This window comes from Tetrao urogallus, assembly GCF_951394365.1.
Source record: "Tetrao urogallus genome assembly, chromosome: 1".
Lineage (NCBI taxonomy): Eukaryota > Metazoa > Chordata > Aves > Galliformes > Phasianidae > Tetrao > Tetrao urogallus.
The window spans coordinates 132,710,735-132,732,826 of record NC_136813.1 but is presented as its reverse complement, the minus strand read 5'-3'; the positions used below and the strand labels follow the sequence as shown (position 1 = coordinate 132,732,826).

Below are 22,092 nucleotides of genomic sequence, written 5' to 3'. Positions count from 1 at the left end.
TGCTCATCAGGGCCTTTCAGGATCAGCACTTTGCTTCCAGCTTTGTCTGACTCCTTTTAATAAAACCAGCCTCCTATGTGTGAAAGGAAGGCATCTCCCTTTGTTGAGTTGTGCTCAGAAGTGTCCAGGATAGTTTTGTTTTGAGGCCTCGAAACTGCTCCTTAAGCTCTAAAACTAACCCTGGGAATTGGTGTGTCTCAGATTTATTGCCTTGTGAGCGTATGCTCTAAGGAGAACCTTGGTTCCTTGCTTTTCAGTTGCATCCAAAGAGTGACATAATTTACTGATCCATTAAGTCTGTCAGTGTCATCAAGCCTACTGCCTGCTGCTGTGCTTGTAAAGTCTCCAGTTTGGCATCAGTGCTGCTTAATCTTCTCTTGGTGATCTAATGTTTCACCAGGAGACCAGCTGTGTCCTACAGATTAGTGTATTCTCTGCCTAGTGCACCCGTGTTCTAATCTCAGTGCTGGTCATCATGACACTGCATTGCTTACCTTCCTGATCGTGGGATGCATGTGCACCAGTACCTTCAGCACACATCCTGGTGCTGATGCTGAGCCTCTGGACATCTCTTCTTTCCCTTGACATTCTGTGGCGTGTTTTTCTGATTTTGAGCCTGGCAGAAAAGTGCACTTTGGAGTCTCAGGAGATTCCTTCCACTTTACTTAGCATGCTGTCAGGGAAAAATTATGTTCCCAGTCTAGCTGCAGTGATGGATCTCTTTGGGTAAGGAAGCATTGAGTTCTGACTCTCCTCAGCTCTCCAACCCTATTTGCTAGCCTTCCAGGGAGTTCATTGCTTAATGAAAACCATTTTCCCTGGCCTTTTCTCAGCCAAGATCAATGTCATCACACGATGAGAAATGGCATACAATTAGACTTTTCCCTTGAGATATCCCTCAGAATTACATGCCACCTGGACACCAAGCTTCCTTCAGGCATGATGCAGAAAATTTTTCTGTTCTATCTATCATTAACCTTCTGCAGGGGCTTGGGTGAAATGTCATTTTCTGGTACTCTTCCACCTTGAACATAGTGCAGGATGGTACCACACTGTTACCAACTCTACCTTTCTTTCTGGGTAAAACTTCAGTAACTGGCACTGCCTCTTTCTTGGGCTCCCTTGGCTAAACAGATTGATTCTTCAAGGATGATAAAGAGCATCTGACACTGTTGGGGGTGTGCGTCTTGTCTCCCCTGTGACTGAAGAACTGGGCACCAAAGTGATCATCCCATGTTATTCAGTATTCTGCCTCCATCAATTTACAGACTTTTTTGGAAACAGTTATTTTATAATATCCAGCACTCATTTCCAGGAATGATATTTGCTCTTAGTGCAGCCCCTGATAAAGAAGCAGAAACCATTCTTTGCTTGGCAGACGCTCAAGTCGTCTTCCCACTCAAGCAGGATATCTGACAGACCATCCTTCCAGGAGTTTTCTGAAGATTCGTAGACCTTTCCAGATGCCTAGTTTAGAATTTCAACTGTATCTCAAGGAAATGAGATTTATATTTTTAGGCATGAAGGAAAAAAAAAAAATTAGCTTCAATATTACTTTCCTGGCACATGCTGGAGCTGTGATGCATGTTTCAACGTGGTGGTAGGCAAATGCATAGCGGTTGTTGTTGAGAATAGTTTGAGAATAATTTCCACTTGGAGTTTAAACCTCTCCTTGCTCATCTTCTGGCTTGTACCTCACATTTGAAGGCAACTGATTCATTACTGCACCTTTTGGTGAAGCTGGATAAACTGTGGAGTACACAGTATCTGTGGGGTTAATATGGCAAAGCTGAGCAGGTGAGTTTCAACACACCTTTGGTTTGAACATGGTCAACCTGAATCAAACTCAGGAATACTTGTGGAAGATAGCACAAATCAATAATATTTATGCAGTACTACAATTAAGGGGGGTGGGAAAAAAGGTTTTTAAAATTGTCTCAAATTACCTTCTTGTAAATCTTTAAGGCCAACAATACTTTCTGTGTATCTATCGCTACTTTGATTCACATATGTCTTCACATATTTACTTAGCAACAACTATGTGCTCACCACAGTGAGGTTTCAGGATCTTCCAGCAAAATTAGTTTTCTTTCCCCCTTTTATCCCAGTTATCCAAAACCATTGATTTGCAATTATAAGTTTTCAGTCGAATTGCAGCATCAGTAATGGGGGAGGGAGTTCCTGTTGACTGTACCTCTGGACCGAAATTCTGTTTGTACTGAGAGCATAAATTTTCCCTTCATGGAGACTCAGCTGAGCAAGGAGTTGAGCTGGCAGTGAAGAAGAGTTACGTTTTAAGTAAGTTTTATTTTATCATTAATATTCTGTTACTTTGTCTGGGCAGTATATGCATCCTTGTCCTCATCCCTTTCACACCCAGGACTTTTCTTCCTTTGCCACCGTACACTTTCAGCTGTTGTTTGGGATGTTTCTGGCTTCTCTGGTTTTGTTGCTGTTCATATTCTTATTTGTTCCCTTCTCTAATCAAACAAAAACACGCAGACAACCCCTGTTCCTGCCTAAAGCTCAAATGCAGCCAGTGTGTATGTAATTAGCCATACATGTATTCCTCATCCTTCAAGTAACCCACCAGACGTGACAAACCCAACTCTTCTGTCCTTCAGCACTTTACATCTTCACACCAACTGCTTGCTTTCTCCAGCTTACTTGGCCAATTAGGCTGCTGTTCTATTGAGACAGAGAACTGGATGCTGGGCATCTGCTTATTTTCTTGTTTTTGTAGTGGAGATAGAGCAACAAGGAGGCAGATAAAGACAGGAACAGGTTGGCATATAGGAAGAAAGGTCATCACTGCCTTTGGATTGTATTTCCTTCATCAAAAATCACTTTTACCTTCTCACGTGGAAGGAGTTAGGGTGAAGATGCAGCATTCCTCTTTGTTGTCTCCCTGTACCTTGAGGTGTTAGAGGTAGGACAACTATACATAACACTTGTGGCCTCTCTTGCTGTTTCTGGGGTTGGTGATGACAATAGAGAAGCCCTGGCTCACAGAAGGGCGCTTGGAGCTGCTGCAAGCAGGGAGATGGAAAATGGCAAGGCAGTTCAAAGTAACAGGTATGTGTGATTTCTCCTGCCAGTGCTGCCTTTCTCTCTCACAGCCCAATTAACAGGGGTCACAGAGCACTGATTAGCTGCCTTGGCGGTTTGTGAACATAAAACAGTGAGAAACCCAGGGTGAATGGGGGAGAGAAGATCAAATAGACACTTATCTCAGCACTCCTGACTGTCCCCAGCATTTGCCAGCCAAAGGGAAGAGCCTTTTCAGACCTGGCTGATATGGGACAGTGCTCTATCAGTTCCAGTATCTCTTCTTCTTTTCTGTCTTCTCTCAGCAAAACAACAAACAAGTCACTCTCAGCTGTTATGTTGAGCAAAGGGCGACTGCTAGATAAAAAAAAAAAAACAGAATCACGGGAAAAGCATGGACTATGGGCAGCTGAAGAAAGCTAATGTATGCCCTATTGCCATATTGGCTCATGAGGTGAGTTCAGTTCTTACATTTGGCTTCCTCTTTGAGGGAGCAGACCTACTGCCTCATGGTTCTCACATGAGGGAAATGAGTCTATATGAGACATAAGGCAGCACACATTGGTTCTCAGCGGGTGAAAGGGCATCTCCATCTAATCCATGCATTGGTGACTGTAGCACTAAAGAGCCCAAGCTGAAAACTTGCCTGGTTTCCAGTTTTCCTGTCATTGCTAGGGTGAGAAGTCTGTGCATGCAGACCTGGAACCTCCCTGGAAGGGTAAGCAGCCGCAGTGACCTTGTGGCTTCTCCTTCTTCCTTTGTGCTCCCTTTTTTTGGGGTAGCAAAGCAACACTCCCACTTCTGCTGTCATGTCCAGGTTAAGTGGCTGCACTTGCTTCTGTCAAGCCAGCACATGCTCCTGTGGTGTGATCCCTTATTAGACTAGACAGCCCACATCAGCTCTCCATTCTCTCAGCCTCCCTGGAGACATTGCCTCGCTCCATAGCTGTTCCTATTCTGCTTCTCTGTGGGATACAGCATGTCTGCCAGCTCACCTTCCAGCTTCTCCAATGTTTATTCCATGGAAGATTGCTCAAGGTAAGATGGAAGAAGATGTGGAGCAGGACTGGAATGCTCTTAGCTACTGACAGCCTTGGTTTCTCTGAGCTAAGTCTTCTCCTAGAATCACAGAATATTCCAAGTTGGAAGGGACCCATAAAGATAATCAAATCTGACTTGTAGCTCCACATGGCACCACCAAAAATCAGACCATATGTCTGATGAGCTCTGTCCAGACGCTCCTTGGACTCCAGCAGCTTGGGTCCCTGGCCACTGCCTTGGGGAGCCTGTTCCATGCCCACCGCCCTCTGGTGCAGAACCTTTTCCTGATATCCAGTCTTGAACACAAGCAGTTTAGGAATTCAGCTGGGAGGATGGTAGATTCTGTTGTATCCGACACTGCCAATTAGATTTCTTTTGTAAGATCAAGCAGCCCTTCTGCTGGAGAACCTCCTGTCCTAACTTTGTGTTGCTATGCTGGAGGAAAGGCCCTAAACTACGCCAGAATCCTGTTGTCTCCACTAAGCATTTCTTCAGCCTGTTCGTTCTGGTGGTCTCAGTGCCACCTTTGAGCTCTGGAGAAAGGTTGTAGGATGGGCAAGTGAGTGGTAGGGAACAGGAATTTCTGGGGTGCTGACTTTACTCTGCTGTCCTCAACTTCTGTGAGAGTCTTAGCTGTACATTTTAGGGATGTGGAAATCTCCCATGACTTGTGTTTCAGACTGCTCAGTCCAACAGTTTGACCAGACCACTTTTTACTAACTGGCTATTTTTTGTTCTTATGGTTTCAAATAAAACCATGGCTGTAAAGTAGAAAGAATGTCTTCCCATGTCACTCATGCAAAGGTGAAGATAGAGATCAGAGCACTTTGATTCTTCTATTTTCTCTTTCCTCTTCTTCACTACCAACACTCCTGAATGGCCACACAGGTATGCCATAGAATTGCTTGGGGTTTGGGCAGTGCCTGCATTCAGAAAACTTGTTCTAGCTGAAAGTGAAGCAAAGCAGGCAAGCCTGTATGTGCATAGTGTTGGACTCCTATGCCAGCAATCTTTGCTCTCTTTCTGACTGTGGGAGTATGAACTTCACTCTGGAGGTCTGTCCAATTTTTTTATTTTTCCTGTTTTATGATCTTATTCAGGGTCCATTAATGTAAAATGTCCTCCTTTCCTTTGTAGCCCCATGTAGGTCAGCTGGTTTTCTCATGGTACGATAACAAGGAAAAGCAGGGCAAGGCTAGGAGTTTGTTTCCTCTCTCCCAGGGCTCTGCAAGAGCTTGCTGTCACCAATTTGGTGAGGCCAGGAGTTACTTCTTCCCTCATGACTGGTCCTGGCTGGAATTCAAGGTCAGTCCCCACCAGCAACGCAGGAAGCTGCTGGCTGGATTGGAAACAAAACATGGGCGTTAAAGCTTGAGGTCATGATTCATGGATCTCCTGCTCCTCGGTCATTTTGCTCTGCTGCAGTGAAGTGCTCAGAGGGGAGGCCTTTCAAGGTGCTTGTTGCCCTTGAGCTTCTGCCAGGCTGATCACAAGTTGGCCCACGGTCTGAAGAATACACGCTTCGTGTTGGCTTGCACACCTTCTGAGTGAGACGCGCACAGAGGGCTTGGAAAGAAATAGGCAATATTCCAATCTGACCCTTTTTTTCATCCCCAATGGATGAGGTAGTGTCTTTTTTTTTTCCCCTGCATCGTGCCTGACTGAGTTTCTGAGTAAGGTAAGTGGTTTGAAGGTAAAGTGCAAGCTGGTCCATAAGCCTTCCTCCCCCGCCACAGATAAGAAAGCTCATTAATACAGTAAAAAAAAAAGTCTCCATTGTTACATGAGAGCTCAAGGTCAGGCTGGTAGTACTAACTCATATTGCTTCTGAGGTCAGCCTAAGCTTTCTCTTTCTGACAAGCCGGGATAGATTGATCATGGGAGCCCTTACATTATTTTTTCTTCTGAAATAGGCTTTGCTTCTCCTGACCCTGTTAATGATGTTTGACTGAGGTCATCCCAGCAAACCCTGAATCCTTCCCATTACCTTCTACTGGGCTTGCCTTTGTGCCGAAGCATTGTATGCTTGTTAAGAATTAAGCTTTCCTGATCTCTGCTACAGCAAAGAAGCTGTCTTCTGTGCGGGGGGGAAATATCTTGAATGCCATCTGTCAATTAATGCTCTCATTAGCACCTGAGTGACTCCCAACACCAAGCTGGTACCTTCTTGCCAATTCAGAACTTAAAAGGTGCCAGCCCATAAGGTGAAATATCTTCAGTCCATAAAATTAATTCCATGATAAAACATCTGTTTTGATGAGACCTTGATTTTTCTTGTTTCTTTTAACTGAGAGATCACAGAGGCAAAAAAAATTAAAATAATCCTGTTCACTATGAATTAGATGCCCAAAAAGTCTATTTTCCTCTTGTAAATGCAACAGTTATGGTGGGTGGCTGAGAGAATCCAAGTCTTTTTCAGCTTTTAAAGCTTTTACCAGATAGAGATATCACTTCTGTTATTTTTCTTACTGGCTAACTCTGCAAAAGGAAATACAAGAGTAATTCTGTTCCTGTTTAAATACTCTTTGGGGGGAAAAAATTGAGCTCTCCCAGTCTTGCTTTCCTTTTCCTTCTCACAGACTACTTTGAAGATGTCCTCAGTGTCAGAGGAGGTCTATAATTGTTCATGCTATGTGTCATCCTCTGGTTTGGTCAGGGTCCTTGGTTTTAATTTTGGGTGCAGAATGCGCTCTCTGGGATAAGATGTAGGTCAGGCTTACCATTTTACCAGCCCTTGTAGCTTAAGTGTGTTCCAGTATTTACTCTCCCATTGCATTTTGTAAATTAAATGGAAGGAGACTTAGAACCCTGTCAACGCGATAGATATCCTAGCTAGTGGTCCTGGCAATTATTCAGCATCTGAACTTTCACAAGGCTTATCTATGTGTGCCAGCAGTATCTGAGCATCGGTGAGAGATTTTTGTCTCCAACTCCTTATCCTAATGTTTCTTTTAATCCAATATTTACTCTCACAGGCTTGGGGTTTTTGTGTGTGCTTTTTTTAAAGTTTTGTTGTTGTTGTTGTTGTTGTTTTAATTGGAGTGGTGAGGGGGAGCTTGTAACAAAGTTGGCAGCAGTTGACCGCATAGGGAAGTATGCTGTGACAGTAATTCCATACTTGGGCCATGGCACCCTGCCTGCGGGAAGTGCAGATTGACACAAGGACTCTCTTACTGAATCAGTGTTTGTTTTTGCTTTCTTTTTTTTTTTTTTTTTGGCTTGATTTTGTTTACAGTTTCCCAGCCAAGATTTGATGTACTCTGGAGACTTTAAAACTAAAGAGCACAAGTGGCTCTGCTTCCTTTTGAGATGAGGGTTTAAAACAAAAACAACAAACCAAACAAATAAGTGTAGGTGTGTATTTCCAGCCCTACTCTTATTGGATTCACTCAAAAGAGATTTCACATTGAGTTTGCCCTACAGGGTTCCCTGGGGGCTGGGGTCCGTGGGGGCAGCTATCTTCTCCCAGCTGAGCTCACCAGGAGCTCCAAATTAATTTTTCTCTGCATCACGTCAACCCTGTGAAATGTTTACTCTGTCCTTTGGCAGTGTCCAAAGGCAGCTCTGCAGGAAGCATGTATGCACTGGGAAGAGGCTTGCTCCGCAACTGTCCTCACTGTCTTTCTGACAGCAAAGCATCGCCCAATGCATCAAAACCCCAGGCAATGGGAAGGGTGCCTTGGGGAGCAGGATGAGCCCCAGCAGTGGCAGACTGCTGGATTGGGATGGCCGGGTGGAGGATGGAGTGCTCAGCTCCCGTTTCCTGGAGAAACCTCCCTCTTCTGGGAGGGAGCTGGTCGGCAGATGGCTGAGCTGCAGCACTGGGCTCTCTGGGGGTGTATAATTTCTCCGACTGTTCTGGACGCTGATACCCATGTTGGGGGGAGCCCCTCCTTAGACTTGCTCGTGCCGTCTTTATGCCCTGATTTTTTTGCAGCTGCTGCTAAAGATCACAGGCAACTTGAGCCAAAGCCTCGCCGGTACTCTTGTGGATTGTCTGCAGTTATTTCTCCCCTTTGACACTGATGTGCTAGGTCACGTCCTTCCCTGTGCCCCAGATTTCTTTTTATGTGCACAGAGGTCCACGAGGTATGATTAAAATTTTCAACCACAGGTACAATTCAGCTTGACCTCTTTGCTAATCATTGCAAAAAAAGGTAGGGACCTCTGACAACAGCCCAGGGGGTTCAGAGCACAGTCAGGGATGAAAAATTACATTGGGCTCATGAGAGAAATCAGCTGCATCCACTTGGGACATATTGTGTAGATAGTCATGTATTATACCACCACTTCCCCACTACAGCTATCCAAATTGCTTTGCATGTTGGGTGGCAGCTTCAGAGCAGAGATATTATAACAAGTGAGGGAAACTGCCTTGGTTTTCTGAAATATTAAAAGTGCTGCAGCTAGTGAAGTTGGGATGGGGAAGAAGACTTACTGTAGGAAGGAAGAAGTTTCACAGTCTCAGAGTGCTCTAAGGTAATTAACTCTTCTGACCTTTTGTAGATGATTTCTACAACAGTTTTCTTTTGCTAATGAACTGTATGGGAGAAGCTTTTGCTGCGTGGCAGTGGAAGGGAGAAGGGTGAGAAATGGTGACAATCACCGTGTGCCATGGGCTCTCTCTTAAACAGTTTCTAGGAGCCCCAGCTTACTTTCATTGAAGAGCTGATTTTCCTTTGGATACTTGTCCTGAAACAGAATGTGTCTGTGCATCGATTCACTCCCACATGTTATTTTTAGAGAAAAGAAAGGATGTTTGTCACTTAACGTTGCTTCTGTTGGTTGAGTGCTGTTACAAGTCTCAGTGATGCTGAGAAGCTTGGAAGAAGAGGTATCTCTATCTCAACTCAGTGATCTCCCTGCCTTCTTCTTGCCTACAAGAAAGGTTTTTGGAGATTCTCAACTGCAGCTGAGACGCCCTAGGACTGCCAAACATGCAGATGTGTCTCTGTCTTATTTAGAGCTTTAAAGAAAGGTATTTGACAACTGCATCCAGGCCGTTCCTCTCCAGGACATTGTCTCTCTGATTCTTGGTTCTGATTTTATAGCTACTGCTAAATGATTAGTCTGAAGCATTTATGTGTTAATGGGGAAGAACTCCAAGGTGTGAGGTCTCACAGTTGGCTATGCTCTCTGTAGATTTTCTCGTTCAATCCAAGGGATCTGTTTCAAAACCTTTTTTCAAAGGGAGATTTAGTGGAGACCAGCCAAGTGGAGACCATAGGTGTTGCAGATAGGTTGAAGACGAGCACCCCATGTTTGTCTGGAGAAAAGAAGCCAGACCTCTTGAAGAGGGAAAATATAAATTGGGTAAGATTGAGAGTGATTGGGAATGCCTTGGGACATCTGGTTCCCATCTCTGGTTCTCATTTCTATCCTTATTCAAAGCGACAAATGCACAGTAGCCGTCTTTGAAAATTGATGGGGGTAGGAACTCAGAGTACTCTTGAGAACAGAGCTTGTAATGTATTGGACACTGAGTGGATGGCGGAAATTTCTAGTGTTAGCCACTTATGTGAAAGTCAAACTCAAACCAAATTGGATAAGTCAACAGAGCCAGTCCCCAGAGAGAATGAGAGTTACATAGGCAAAGATTTCAGATGATCTTTTGGAATTGCAGGGCTTCCTGGATCAGTTTTCTTTGAGAGTAACTAAAGTGGTAAAGCAAAATCAATGAGCTCATGTGGGTAGTAAGAGTATCTGTCCCTCTTTTTTGGTGGAAGAAAAAATCAGCCAGAAGGCTAACAGGTCAAAATTCTGTTCCCTTTGTTGCTTCTTCCAGGCATCCTATGTCACAACTAGGATCCTGGGAAAAATGTGGAGGTTTTTTGGTTAGTTTTACTGTAAATAGACAGATCGTCTATATCAAAGGTAATGAAATAATCTTATGCCTTGAACTCAGATGCTTTTGGAAAGCTTAAATGCTTCCACAGTGGACTTAACGTCTGAATATAGGTGTTGGTCTGCATTTAGAAGAGGATATTCTAGTCACTGCTTCTATTCTGAGAGCTTGAGTTGAATCTTCTTCTTTGTTTTTTTTTGTTTGTTTGTTTATTTTGTTTTTTAATACATAGATGTATTTAAAATGTATGTATTTTTTAAATACACACACATATATCTGATGGCTTTAGTAAATATCTAGTATTTAAACTTTGTGTGATCAAAGAGCACTCTCAAACACAAAACAGGCTATAAAGTTGAATCTAGTACCTCGCTTCTTGCCAAGTTGAAGTCATTGCTGAAAGTTGGGTTGGAGTATAATGAGGAAGACATTGTGGGAATGCACAGCTACTTAAGGTAAATGCATCGTGCTTGAGTATTTCAGAGAAAAAGCATACTTTCAGTATTTTGTATACTATAATTAGTACTCAAGACAGAAATCACTTCACAGAGCAGTTCTTCATTGTGTTAAACATCATACGTGTAGGGAACTTCTCAAGTTGCATATATTTGACTGCTGATATTAGTGAGGCAAAACAATTACACTCAGATTGGAAAGACCAGTGATCTGCTTGTGTCATGCAGAGGAAACAACCTCTAGGCTGCAGAAGGCATTAGATCTGGGTATATTCAAGCATCTGTTGTTAGATACAACCAGGAGACTGATAAAACTCATCCGGTGAAAGGAGTTGGCTCTGAGAGGTCAGCTTCCATTTGACGTCAGAAAGAGGCAGGCTGGTGGGGAGCAATCTGCAGGCTGGTGAGGAGCAAAACATCAATTTCTCTCCATCTGAGGAGGAAGGGAAACACTGCCAGGTGGAATCACGTGGCATCTGTTTCCTTGTTCTTGCAGTCATTGTCCCATCATGGTTGTTGTAAAGAAGTCCAGTCTTTACCAAGTGCTTTAAGTCGCCCTGTCTAATAGGTAACTTCTTATTGACTTCTAACAGTCTTTCACTTGGATCCTGCTCCTCTGTCTCATGCTTAAAAATAATGGCTTTTGTAGTAGTTAGAAATTTCTCGGGCAAATGCAATTCTGTAATGCTGGCACAGTTCCATTAATCATATAGAGCAATGAGTTTGTGCCAAAAACCTATCAAGTTGAGCTGCCTTTTTGAGAGCTGGTGGGAGTGTGTACCCAGTGGTGTTCTTGCCGGCATATGGACTTCCCGTGTGTGCAGGAATGGCCGGGGAACGGGAGGGGGAGATCCCCTTCTCTGTGCTCAGGACTCAATGCTTGCAGACTAAGAAAGACTGGAAAGTCTCGGACGTCAAATTGATATAGATAGATCTTGAGAAAATGTTGTATGTAGGGGCACATGGCCTCACCAGCCGTTTTTTTCATACCCTCCCCTTAAATTTTCAGCAGTCTGAATAAGCTCTCCTTAAAATATAGCCAGGAGCTCTTTTAGCTTTAAGTTCCACCAGCAGTCTGTGTCAGATAGGAACATTTATCCTCAACAGATGAGGGTAAGAAATGCATTTCCTTGGATTATGTGGTGAGCTGCTGGCAAAGAAAGGGGGATTTAATGTGGCCCAGCTAGCAAATGAGGAAGATTATTCTAGGGGTAGTGTTTAAGAAGAACTTAGATGTTCAATTTGATCATCTGGCAGACTAGGGAAGAGAATGCAGTGGTCTGAACCCGCACTCCGAAAGCACACTTTACCCCTGTTGGGAGCAAGTATGCTCTGCTGCACGACAGGTCCTGTGTGTTGGCTAGGCCCTGTGGGTGTACTCCAGAGCAACTGGAAGAGTTGGATGGGTGGGAAAAGGAGGCACCTTGGAGTGCAAGGGAGAAGAGAAGAGGGGCCACAACAGGAATATAGGAGGTGTACGGTGGCGAAGCAGAGAGGAAATAGTGGTGGTGGAGACGGTCAGCTACTAAAGTTTCAAGCCGCTGAACCAATGCATAGAAAACTATTGAAGGGGCAGAGAGAGGAGCTTGGCTTAGCGATGGCAGATATGAGGAGCGAGTGGCAAGGTGAAGAGCTGTTTGATTGTTCCAGGTGTTTCTGGCATGGCAAACTACATTATGTGTGGGCGTTTGTTTCCTTGGTTAGATCCCAGACATTTCACAGCTACCTGGAGGACATCATCAACTACCGCTGGGAGCTGGAGGAAGGGAAACCCAACCCCTTGCGAGAGTCCACCTTCCAGGAGCTACCACTGCGCACCCGAGTCGAGATCCTGCACCGCCTCTGTGACTACCGGCTCGATGCAGATGATGTCTTTGACCTCCTCAAGGTACGCTGGGCAGTGGGAATGTGGGGACAGAGGAAATGGCCTGGCTGTGGGCCAGATTAGGGAATCTTTTTGGGAAGGATATTTTGAGGCCAGACTCTTGGTGGCAGTGCTATGGGTCAGTAGTTCCACATCTTGTTCCCCAGCTCTCACCCTGCAGAGGATCCAAGTCAATGACGTAGGACTACTCCTGAGGCTCTTGCTCTATGGGGATGTGCTTGTAACATAAAAGTCACCAAGCAAGTTGGCTTCATTAGCTACTCTTTCTGAGATGACTGAATTTGGAGATGCTCCAACTGCAGTGGCGGGGCTGGGCAAGCTGGGGCTGTGTTGCTGAGGGATGGTGTGAGATGAAAGGATAGGACTGAAGTGCATTGGGGGATGGGGGAAGGGTGGTGAAGAGGGGGAGGGAGCTTCTCAAGGCTGTGCATGGCTGTCGCCAGCACTAATTAGACCTTCGCTGTCAGGAGCACCAGAGATGAAATGTTAAAACGAGAGAGGCCATTCAAATTAGAGATGCCAATCTCAATCCCTCCCTGGACGGAGAGCGAACGTCGCCTTCCCCCCAGGAGTAACATTTTCCCAGATCGCCCCGGAGGAGCAGCTGTACTGCTGTTGTGGCATGGTGGGAGGGAGGGAGGTGTTTGCGGAGGGGTGTCATCATGTTTTGTGTGACAGTGTGGCTGCTTTTCAACTTGTCACCGTCTGGCGGGGGGCTCCCCGTGGGTGCAGGGCTTGGACGCTGACAGCCTCCGTGTGGAGCCGCTGGGTGAAGACAGCAGCGGGGCTCTGTACTGGTATTTCTATGGCACACGGATGTACAAGGAGGACCCAGTGCAGGCGAAAACCAACGGAGAGCTGGCTCCAGACAGGTAACGGATACTCAAATGCCCCTATGCCCAGGGCGTGGTGGGAGGGGGACAGCGCAGCCAGCCTGACCGGAGGGGGATCCGCCTGACTGCTGTTGTCACGGGAGGGGGTGGCTGGGAATGCAGGGCTGCAGCAGCACGGGGCAAGCACGAAGTTGCCAAGCAGACTGCGAGCTGTCCTGTGTGGCACAATGTGCCGGAGCCAGCCTGCAGCCTTTGTGGCACCAGCAGAGCCTGCTGCTGAGCGATGCCGCCCGCCCTACCACATTCCTTGCTGGCTGCCCCGCACCGTGCCGGCGGCTCCCAGAGCAAGCTCTCAGCAAGGGGGAAACCCTCATCTTCTTTTCCTCTCCGTCCTGTGGCTGCTCTGATTTAATCCCTCCTTTGCTTTGGTTCCTCACAGCTGTTCCAATATCCCTGCCTTTCTCTGTCCCCGCCAGCCACAGTTCCCGTGCTCAGCAAATATTTCATGGTGTTTTTGCCATTCTGCAGGGGATGTGGGGGACAGACAAATACTCCAAACGTTCCTGGGAAAACAGGCAAGAGACGAGGGCGACCCCCAAAGCGGAAAAAACTACTGGAGGAAAATCTGCTGAGGTATGGAAAGGTTCCTGCAAGAGATGTGGGATGCATGTGTTCCCAGAGGAAAGTCTCTCTGATACTTCTTGCAATTAATAATATAATGTGCTTCTGGGGTTCCTCTGGTAAGTATGTATATGTCATGCAACCATAATTTCAGTGCATCTCTGAAGTGAAGCAAGCTCAGGCTTGGTGGATGCTTTGATCACTTTCCAAAGAAAATTCTGACTGAGCTGGAAGCCAAGCTTGGTGAAACGCTGGGTATCGCTCTTCCAGCTGCCTCACTTCTAATGCAGTTCCTCTGTGCAGTGTTAGGGGATATGCTCTTGATAAGGAGTACATTGACTCACTGCGCAGTGCTTGAAGCCAAAATCTTAGCCACTTGAGTCCGTACACATTTTGGGGTACTTCCCTTGAGTATTGAAATACTGCCCTGCATCCCTCACTTCTTCAAATTTTTCAAAGCTATGATAAATGTATATATGTGTAGATATGTATGTGTGTGTCCATAAACATATGTATTTAAAAAGAGTAGGTTTTTTTCCGTGGTTTTGCTCTGCATTGAATCATTGCTGCAACCTCATTCTTCTCTTCGGAAGCAGTGTTTCAGTGATGTGAAGTAATGCATTTATTGTATAACTCCTTCTCTTTCTTTTTTGGTAGGGAGAAGGCAGAAGAGAACTTGCTAATCCGTGAGACTCAGATAAGAAATGGTAAAGAGATTTTTGTGGGGTCACAGTTGATATGATCAGCTAACACAGCTTTTAAATTATCAAAGCCTGTGGAGATGCCTTTCCTGGGAAAGGGAGAGTCTGTCTGTCAGTGGTCTGACTAAGTCTGGAAGGAGGGTTAGCGTTACAGGCTGCCTTGCAGCTGGGAGCCTGAGCACCTGACTGCTTCCTATCTTATTGTGGATTAGCTTGGGATGAAGAGATGTAACTTATTGGGTTACATGAGGCCTTAGGGGCCTACCTTCTCACTCAAGTTGATGGAAACGGGCTGTGAATGGCCCTTTGCCTCTCCAGGGGTGAGCTGAACGCAAGCCCCTGTTTGTAACAAGCACATTTTTTCTTTCATGCCACATGCACGGACTGGGAAGAGAGCGAGGTCGGTGATGCCAAGACAGGGGAGGACCTCCCTGATTCTCCTCACCTCTCCCTCCTGGGGGCTGTTGGTGACTGAGCTCGGTGCTCTTAAGTGCTGACTGGGAGATACCTACCTAAGGGTTAATGAGACAAGCAGAAAAAGAGAGTTGGCAACATCATGTGCAACTGAGTCTGAGGGGGCCTGGGCTCATTTGTCATACATGAGAATCCCTAGGCTTCCACATAACTCACAGGCTCAGCCTGCCTATTCCACCACAATAAAAGGCAACTGTGGCATTGTCTTACCGTGCCTCATTCCCTTCTGCTTTTGTGCTCAGATTTCCTGGCTGCTGCTCTGGAGTCAAGAGACAGAGCTGAAGCTACATGCATGAGACACTGTGGGTTTTATCAGATCATTGTTTTCTGGCAAATTGTGTCACTTTAGCTGCGGAGTAATCTTCTGGTGGCACAAAGCAGTGCATTGGTCCTGGCTGCTTTTGAAGCCAATCGGCCACAGGCAGCTGGCAAGGGAAGGGAAATAGAGGGGGCAGACTCGGGGGCAGCACACAGGTAAGCCCCAGTAGGTTGGCTGCAATAGCTTGAGGTATCGCAGTCTTCAGTCCTCCTCTGCCTCCTTTGGCCCAAGGAGACAGCATCACAAAGCCAGGGTGATGGAAAGTAGTGTGAAGTTGCTCCTTTGCCATCCCAGTTACATGAACGTGAGCTGCAGCTGATGGTGAGTTCAGCTGTGTGCTGGCCTGTGACCTGGAGCTGCCATGGAGTTGAGGTGTGTGACCAAGGGCAGGGGATCAGGGGGAGGCTACAGCTCCCCAGCCTTCCTGGGGGAACCTGATTGATAGCTTGCATATGGGAGCTGCTGACAGTTCAAAACCACATAGGGACCAAGGTCAGGCTCAGAGAGTAAGAGGCTCTGGTTTTTGCATATTTTTATTTTTTCATTGTTAATCTGTTTGAAAATGCAGTGAGAAGCTGCATGACATCTTATGGTGGGGTGGCAACTGTTGCTTTTTTTCCAGTAGCCAGTCATTAGCCTGGGTTTTCTTGAAAGCTCCTCAGCCCCAAAGGATTTGAGCCAATCCTCCCCCTCCCCAAAAGCAGTCCACTAACTCTGCCTAGAGAGCATCCTTGGGCAAAAACATGCAAGTTGCAACCCATGAGGCTTCTCTGCTCTGAGTAAACATTTGTGCAGCAGGAACCGCTTGCCTCTTTCCAGGTGGGTGTTCCAACCACTGTGTGAGAGCCTTTCCTTCACCATTAATATTCAAATGTTTCACACAAAGCAGAACGGTCCCGAATGTTTTGGTAGTTGGGACATGCTTCAGAGCGGTGGGAGATCTGCTTCAGATCTGACGCTGGATCAAGCAGGGATGGGATGTGAACTTCTGCAACTTCCCCCTCATCTGGCAGCCCGATGAACCCCGTCCTTCACTTCCTCTTCAGTTCTTTCAAGTGCCTGCAAACAAAACGTTTCATTTGGGTAGAATGGGAGGTTTCATTCACCGCAGCAAAGGTTTGCAGCACTAAAAAAAAAATAAAAAAAAATGTTGGCTTATTTCAAATAGCATTCATTTCCAGTGTTTTTATTCTGCTGCCAGACTAAATCAAGCATTTGCATTACTCCATGTCCTGCTCTGGCTGACAGCCTCCGTTACCAGAAACAAATTAAATCCTTTCCTCTGGAATGTCAGAACTGAAACTGGAGAGTGCCACGCTACCAGTACTTCTTCACCTGTGTCATTCCCCTGTCTTGGCATCACTTGCAGTGTCACTAGGGGAGGCAACAGTACTTCCAGTGGGTCAAGAGTTTTGGGTCTACAGCAGTGACTTTTTGTGCTCATTGATGGTGCTTACACTGCTAGAGCATGTTTCCCTTAGCAGTGACCCTGAACAGTGTCTTTTGCTCTTCCCAAGCCCTGAGAGTAGGAGAAGAGAAGGGATAAAAGTTCTTAACTTTTCATAACTGCTGTGGAGATAACATTCTTGCATGCTGTTGAAGGGTCCCAAGGGCCAGGCCGTGGGACATGGTGGCTGCTGTGCCAGACGGAAGAGGAATGGAGGCAGGTCACCGAGAGCTTCAGAGAGAGGACTTCCCTTAGAGAGCGGCAGCTCTACAAACTCTTGAGTGAAGACTTCCTGCCGGAGATCTGCAACATGATTGCACAGAAGGTGAGGAGGCATAACATCCTGTTTACCTCTGTCTGGCCACTTCCAAGAGCACGGACATTTGCTGACAGAAGGAGAGCTGACTGTGCAGACATCATCCCATCCTGCTCCCACCTCCAGACTGCAAGCGCCCCGGATATAGGGGCTGTCTAGCTTATCTACAGGGAGAAAGACTCCCCCTGATGAAGTGGCAGGGCTAGAGATCTGATTCATGATTGCACATCAGCATTGGTAGGATGGCTGAAGGGGTTACTGTCTTCAGCTGTGTTCTGTGTCCCTTTCTTGCTAGCAGGGAATCTGTCTGCTTTGAACTGCTGCGATTTACTGCCTGGCTTTTCTATGCAAACTGCCTCTGATTTCACTTTTACTGCAGTTTCTCTGCTGGCTCTACTGCAGGGGCAGTTGCTGCTTTGGCTGTCCTCTTTAAGTCTGCTTGAAATAGTATGTCAGAGCCTTCAGACTCTGATGGGTACCGTCCGTTAAAGGAATGTTTTCAGATGGGTCAGAATAGAAGTGGGATCCTTCAGCTGGAAGGCTTTGTAAAACGGGCTCTGCAGTCAGCATGGTACTCTTGGACTGAGTTCAGCGTGTTTGCTACCTTTGTAAAGCTAACAGGGATTTCATGGTCACTTCTCTCCCCCAGAGTTTCTCCTGCCACTGTCACTGATGTGCCCTAATTTCCTCCACTCTCTTTTTCTTTCCCTCAATTCTCAACCCTGTTTCAGGAGAAGCGTCTACAGCGGACAGAGTTTTCTCCCAGGTGGATGTCTGACCATCAGCCCATCAAACCAATCAAGCAGGAGGTGAGGGGGGGTGTGAGGGGGAGGACAACGGAGGGAGGCGAGAGCAGATGCCTCCTGGGGGAAAAAATAAACCACAGCATCGCTATTCAGTGGGAAGGAGCCGTTTGAAAAGTGCTCGTGCTGAAAGAAAGATGGGTGGTAATGCCGGTCAAACGCAGGCTGACACTCAGGGTTTCTATGGCGAGCAGGGAGGTGCTGCCCTCTGGATCGCAGAGGTAACCGGCCTTGCTGCAGACGCTGGTGCAGCTGCATATGGAAATCTGCGCTCAGCCTGGGGAATTCCACTTCAATGAAAGTGCTGGCACATTCGAGGCAGTTCAAAGAAAAGTTGAAGAAGGATGAGAGGGCTGGAAGAACTGGCTTACAAAGGGAAATGACAGAAATTCAGCCAAGGGAAAAACGTGAGGCTGCAAACACATGAGGGTGTAGATAGTGCGGAGAGAGACAAGGACTTGATGCAGCACAGAGCTGAATTAGGGGGAATCAGATGGAAACAAAAATCACAATTTAGGCTGCTTAAAGAAGCGCTTGTCAGACCAGCTCAAGCAGCTCTATCCGTGCCTCCTCACCCTCATCTCCTCCGCCCCGTTGATGGCACGGCACTGCTGCTTGTGTGTCTGTGCAGTGAACCAGACCCAGGAAAACGACTGGAGTTAAATATAACCTTTTTTCTTTGGTTGGGGTTATTTTTAACGTAGATCAGTTTTCCAATTCAGTTCACCATTCAGCTCCCAACAGTCACGTTGGCACAGCCAGGGGCACGGTACGGCAGAGATGGGGGGTCTTTGAACTGGCAACTGCTGCCCAGAGAAATCGGTCAAGCAACACAGGATTAGCTTTGGAGGAAAAAAGTGGCTTGGTTCTATCAGGCTGTGGCATAATCCCTCACTGCAGATGTAATGAAAGCACAGTTATCTGGTGTTTTGTCCCAGAATGCTATCAAATGCTGGGAAATTGAATGGCAGGGAATATTCCACGTATGTCAGTGTTTCCTGCAAAACAAAGGAGAAAGTACAGCTCCCCACAATAAATATGATTACTTAGAATACATAAAGGAAGGAAGAGCCTCTCATCATGCTGCAGATAAAAGCCTGCAGAGGGGAAAATAAGACCCTGGTGATGGTCAGTTTGAGGCCAGCATTGCTCTCTGCAAAGCCCCCCATCCAGGAAACGCAGGGCCACGTGTTTGTTCGCAGGCAGCAGAAATCCCAGTGGAGAAGGGGAGTGGGAAACACATGGAGCCTGAATGATGCTAATCAGTACCGCAGGTGCTCCAGGTCTGCGGCTGCAGAGGGTTGTTAATTGCTGCCTGTGGGCCAGTGAAACGTTTTCCAGTGAGCGGGGGCCCTCCCAGCTCCTGCCGTGCTGGGGAGCAGGGAGCCAGGCAGCACCAGGGTGGTGAATCTCCAGACAGCGAGGGATGTGGCAGTTGTGTGTGCTGCAGGGAGGGAGGGAAGGTGCCAGCATGTCTGATGGTTTGCTGGCTGAGCAAGGGGTGGGCAGCAGGCAAACTTTGAGGAGAAAAGCTCAGGTCCCTTGTGGGGGTAACCCCCTCCTCCCAGCTCCACGAAGTGGATGCCACGTTTGTCCAAGATACAACTGCTCCATAGGCTCCTAATCCTGCGGGGGTTTCTCAACAGGTGGTTCAGATTAGCTCCTCATTAAAGAGTTGCCTGAGCAGCACCCTCATTAGGGCAGTGCTGCAGAAATCAGAGCAGAGAGGGTTTGAAGGGCAAAGCGCTGGGGGGCATCTGTGCCTCTGGTTCCTCCTGAAGTCTGATACCCACTGTCTGAAAGCAAAGGAAAAGATAGAAAACTTGCCCTTTTGGGGTCTGGGGGAGGCAGCAATGTTGTGTCCTGGAGTGCTCTCTGGCGGAGGGAAGGAGGTGGTGATGCCATGGTCACAGATGTGTGGGTTGTTGTTTTCACTTGAGTATTAAGCCAAGAGAAATGCCCTTTTCCACCTTTTCTTTCAAGAAGGCGGCTTAACTTGTGTTAGTTTCTTGTGATTGTCTTGCCAGTAGGTCTGTCACACCTAGTATGAGTTTGGGACCTCCTGTCTAATTTTATTTGGCTTTGTTTTTTCTCATACATAGATATACTTTTTTAACTCTGAGATATGAGCCCAGTCAGCTCCAATGGGTGTAAGTGGGGCAGCAGGCAGTAGGTCCCTCTGGAAATCAAGCTATTTCTGCATCTGCAGTGTCTCAAAGAGCCCATCCCAGCATTGCCACTGCTGCTCTACTACTGCAAGATCTACAGGGGAGCACATGCTGTGACTGTGGGCATCTGCTGCAGCCTTAGATACCTTCTAGACTGAGTTTGTCATCCCTTCTCTTACGAGATCTGTTAGGATGGCATCGTCTGCTTTGCCTGACATTGTCCCCCTGCTGTGTGAATGCCACATTTGTGGTGGGTTGATCTGGAATGTGGTGTGGATTCTGTATTGCGCCATTACAGCTTAGAGTGCTCAATGCACCCAGCAGGCTCAGAGAGGTCCTGGTTTCACCACTGCTACTTGGATGTTGTGTTCATGTTTCTGTAGGTATTGAATGATGGATGCTGTATGAATCTAGGGGAGAAGGAGGTCTTAGCTGTGTACCACCTGCTCAAATCAGTGTGGCATGCCAGGCTGGCTTAGGTCTACAGGCTAGAGAAACCAAAGGCTGATGGTCACATCCTCAATTAAATCTTTACTGTGCTGACTTCTGGTGGCTGGTTTCTGCTCTCCTCTTTCTCTTCCTAATGGCTGCAGAACACAAAGGTTTTTTTTGTTGTTGTTGTTTTGTTTTTTGTTTCTATTATAATTTAAGGATTGGACAAGAAATTTAGAAGAAAACTGTTTCAAGACCGTCAGGATCAGCTGAAAAGATATGTGCAGTGTATGAGTAGAGAATAGGATAGTAGAATGGTTGAGAAAGAGGTGAAAAGTATAGAAAGTGAAAATGTAGGACCTAATTCTGTAAGTTCTTAATGTCTTGTAGTTGATGTACCAGTGTCAGTACTGGGCATCCTGGTGTTTACTTATTGATGGGGAGGTGAAAGCATCTGAGAAATACAACAGGAATGATTAGGGAGCTGGAAGGATTGCTTTATGCAGAAACATTTAAGCTAGGTACAGAAACACAGAAGTTTTGTGCAAGTGTCTGAGGAAGCCCATAAACACTGGAATGTGGCTGAAGAAGAGGAACATTTATGCCAACACTGAGGAGCGTAATTAGGCATAATTGGATGGAATGAGAGGATGAAAAATTAACTTTGGACTGAAAGTGAGGAGAACGTGGCTAACCTAAACAAGCTGGGGTTCACAGAACAGTTTCCCTAGGAAATTAGTGCAAGCGTTAATTGCTAATAGCTGGCAAAATCTAAAAAGGAGAAGAACATAGGCAGAGTTCCCTGGTGGTGAGATCCTGCTGTGAGTTTTGCCTAAAAAGATCAGCACAGACTAGGTGTTTGTGCTGTCCAGTCTGTCCCTAAATGTAGGCTAAGGTCCTGATGTTGTGAAGAATCTCATACTGGAGGCTTCTTTCTGTAGCTGCTTGTGGTAGAAGCATAATTATCTTGATGTATTTCTACTGGGGACATGGAAATAACATGTGATGCTCATTGTGGAGATCTACCTGGGGATACTGTAGACTAAAAGCCTATAGGAGAAGGAGAGGCAGAGAGGGAATGAATGTGTGGTAAAACAGACAACTTTTCTGGGCATTTACCAAGACACTTGGAGGTTTCTCTTCTAGATAATGAAACAAGAACAAAATAGTAACCGTGGTGCCAGATTTTTTTCTGGGGATTATAATAGGCCTGGGGAGGTTGATGGTCTGAGCACCAACCAGGGAACTCCAGCTGATTGCTAATCCTCAGGAAATGCCTTCTGCCTAAGTGATAGTTGCTGGTTAGTCACTGAAAATGAAGGTGAACAAAACTATGCACGTTGTTCTTTTCTAGTAGACATTCCATGCTTATCAGGCACACTTACCTTGATCTTGCATAAGTCAAGGAGTGGTTGACTGATTCATTTGTCGTTTAATTAAATTAAACCAATAAAGGTTATTCCACACTGTGGTATACATACTATGCACTTTATTGGAGAAATAGGAGCAGGCAATTCCTGGTCTGGGAAGTGTGCAGTCTTAAGTGGGATCAAACACAGCCTTACAGCCTGCTGGGCATGAGGAGGTAAGGAAGTAGGGCAATAAAGAACCAGGCGTACTTGAATGAGAATCCTGGCCAGGGGACTCAGTAGAAAAAAAACCTGCCCAAATAAATGAGCAAGAGCTAGTTTGGGGGAGATTAGC

General features: G+C 46.3%; 1 protein-coding gene across 1 annotated transcript in view; it reads left to right on the top strand.

Moving 5' to 3' along the window:
* The window catches only part of CECR2 (CECR2 histone acetyl-lysine reader), a gene marked incomplete at both ends in the record, with an annotated part of 92,679 nt that overhangs the window by 55,292 nt on the left and 15,295 nt on the right, over window positions 1–22,092 (top strand). Inside the window, 6 exons of the mRNA XM_079550854.1 lie at window positions 12,094–12,277; window positions 13,007–13,146; window positions 13,636–13,740; window positions 14,386–14,435; window positions 16,825–16,994; window positions 17,717–17,794. Of these exons, the coding sequence (XP_079406980.1) occupies window positions 12,094–12,277; window positions 13,007–13,146; window positions 13,636–13,740; window positions 14,386–14,435; window positions 16,825–16,994; window positions 17,717–17,794 (727 nt within the window). The remainder of the gene's footprint in view (window positions 1–12,093; window positions 12,278–13,006; window positions 13,147–13,635; window positions 13,741–14,385; window positions 14,436–16,824; window positions 16,995–17,716; window positions 17,795–22,092) is intronic.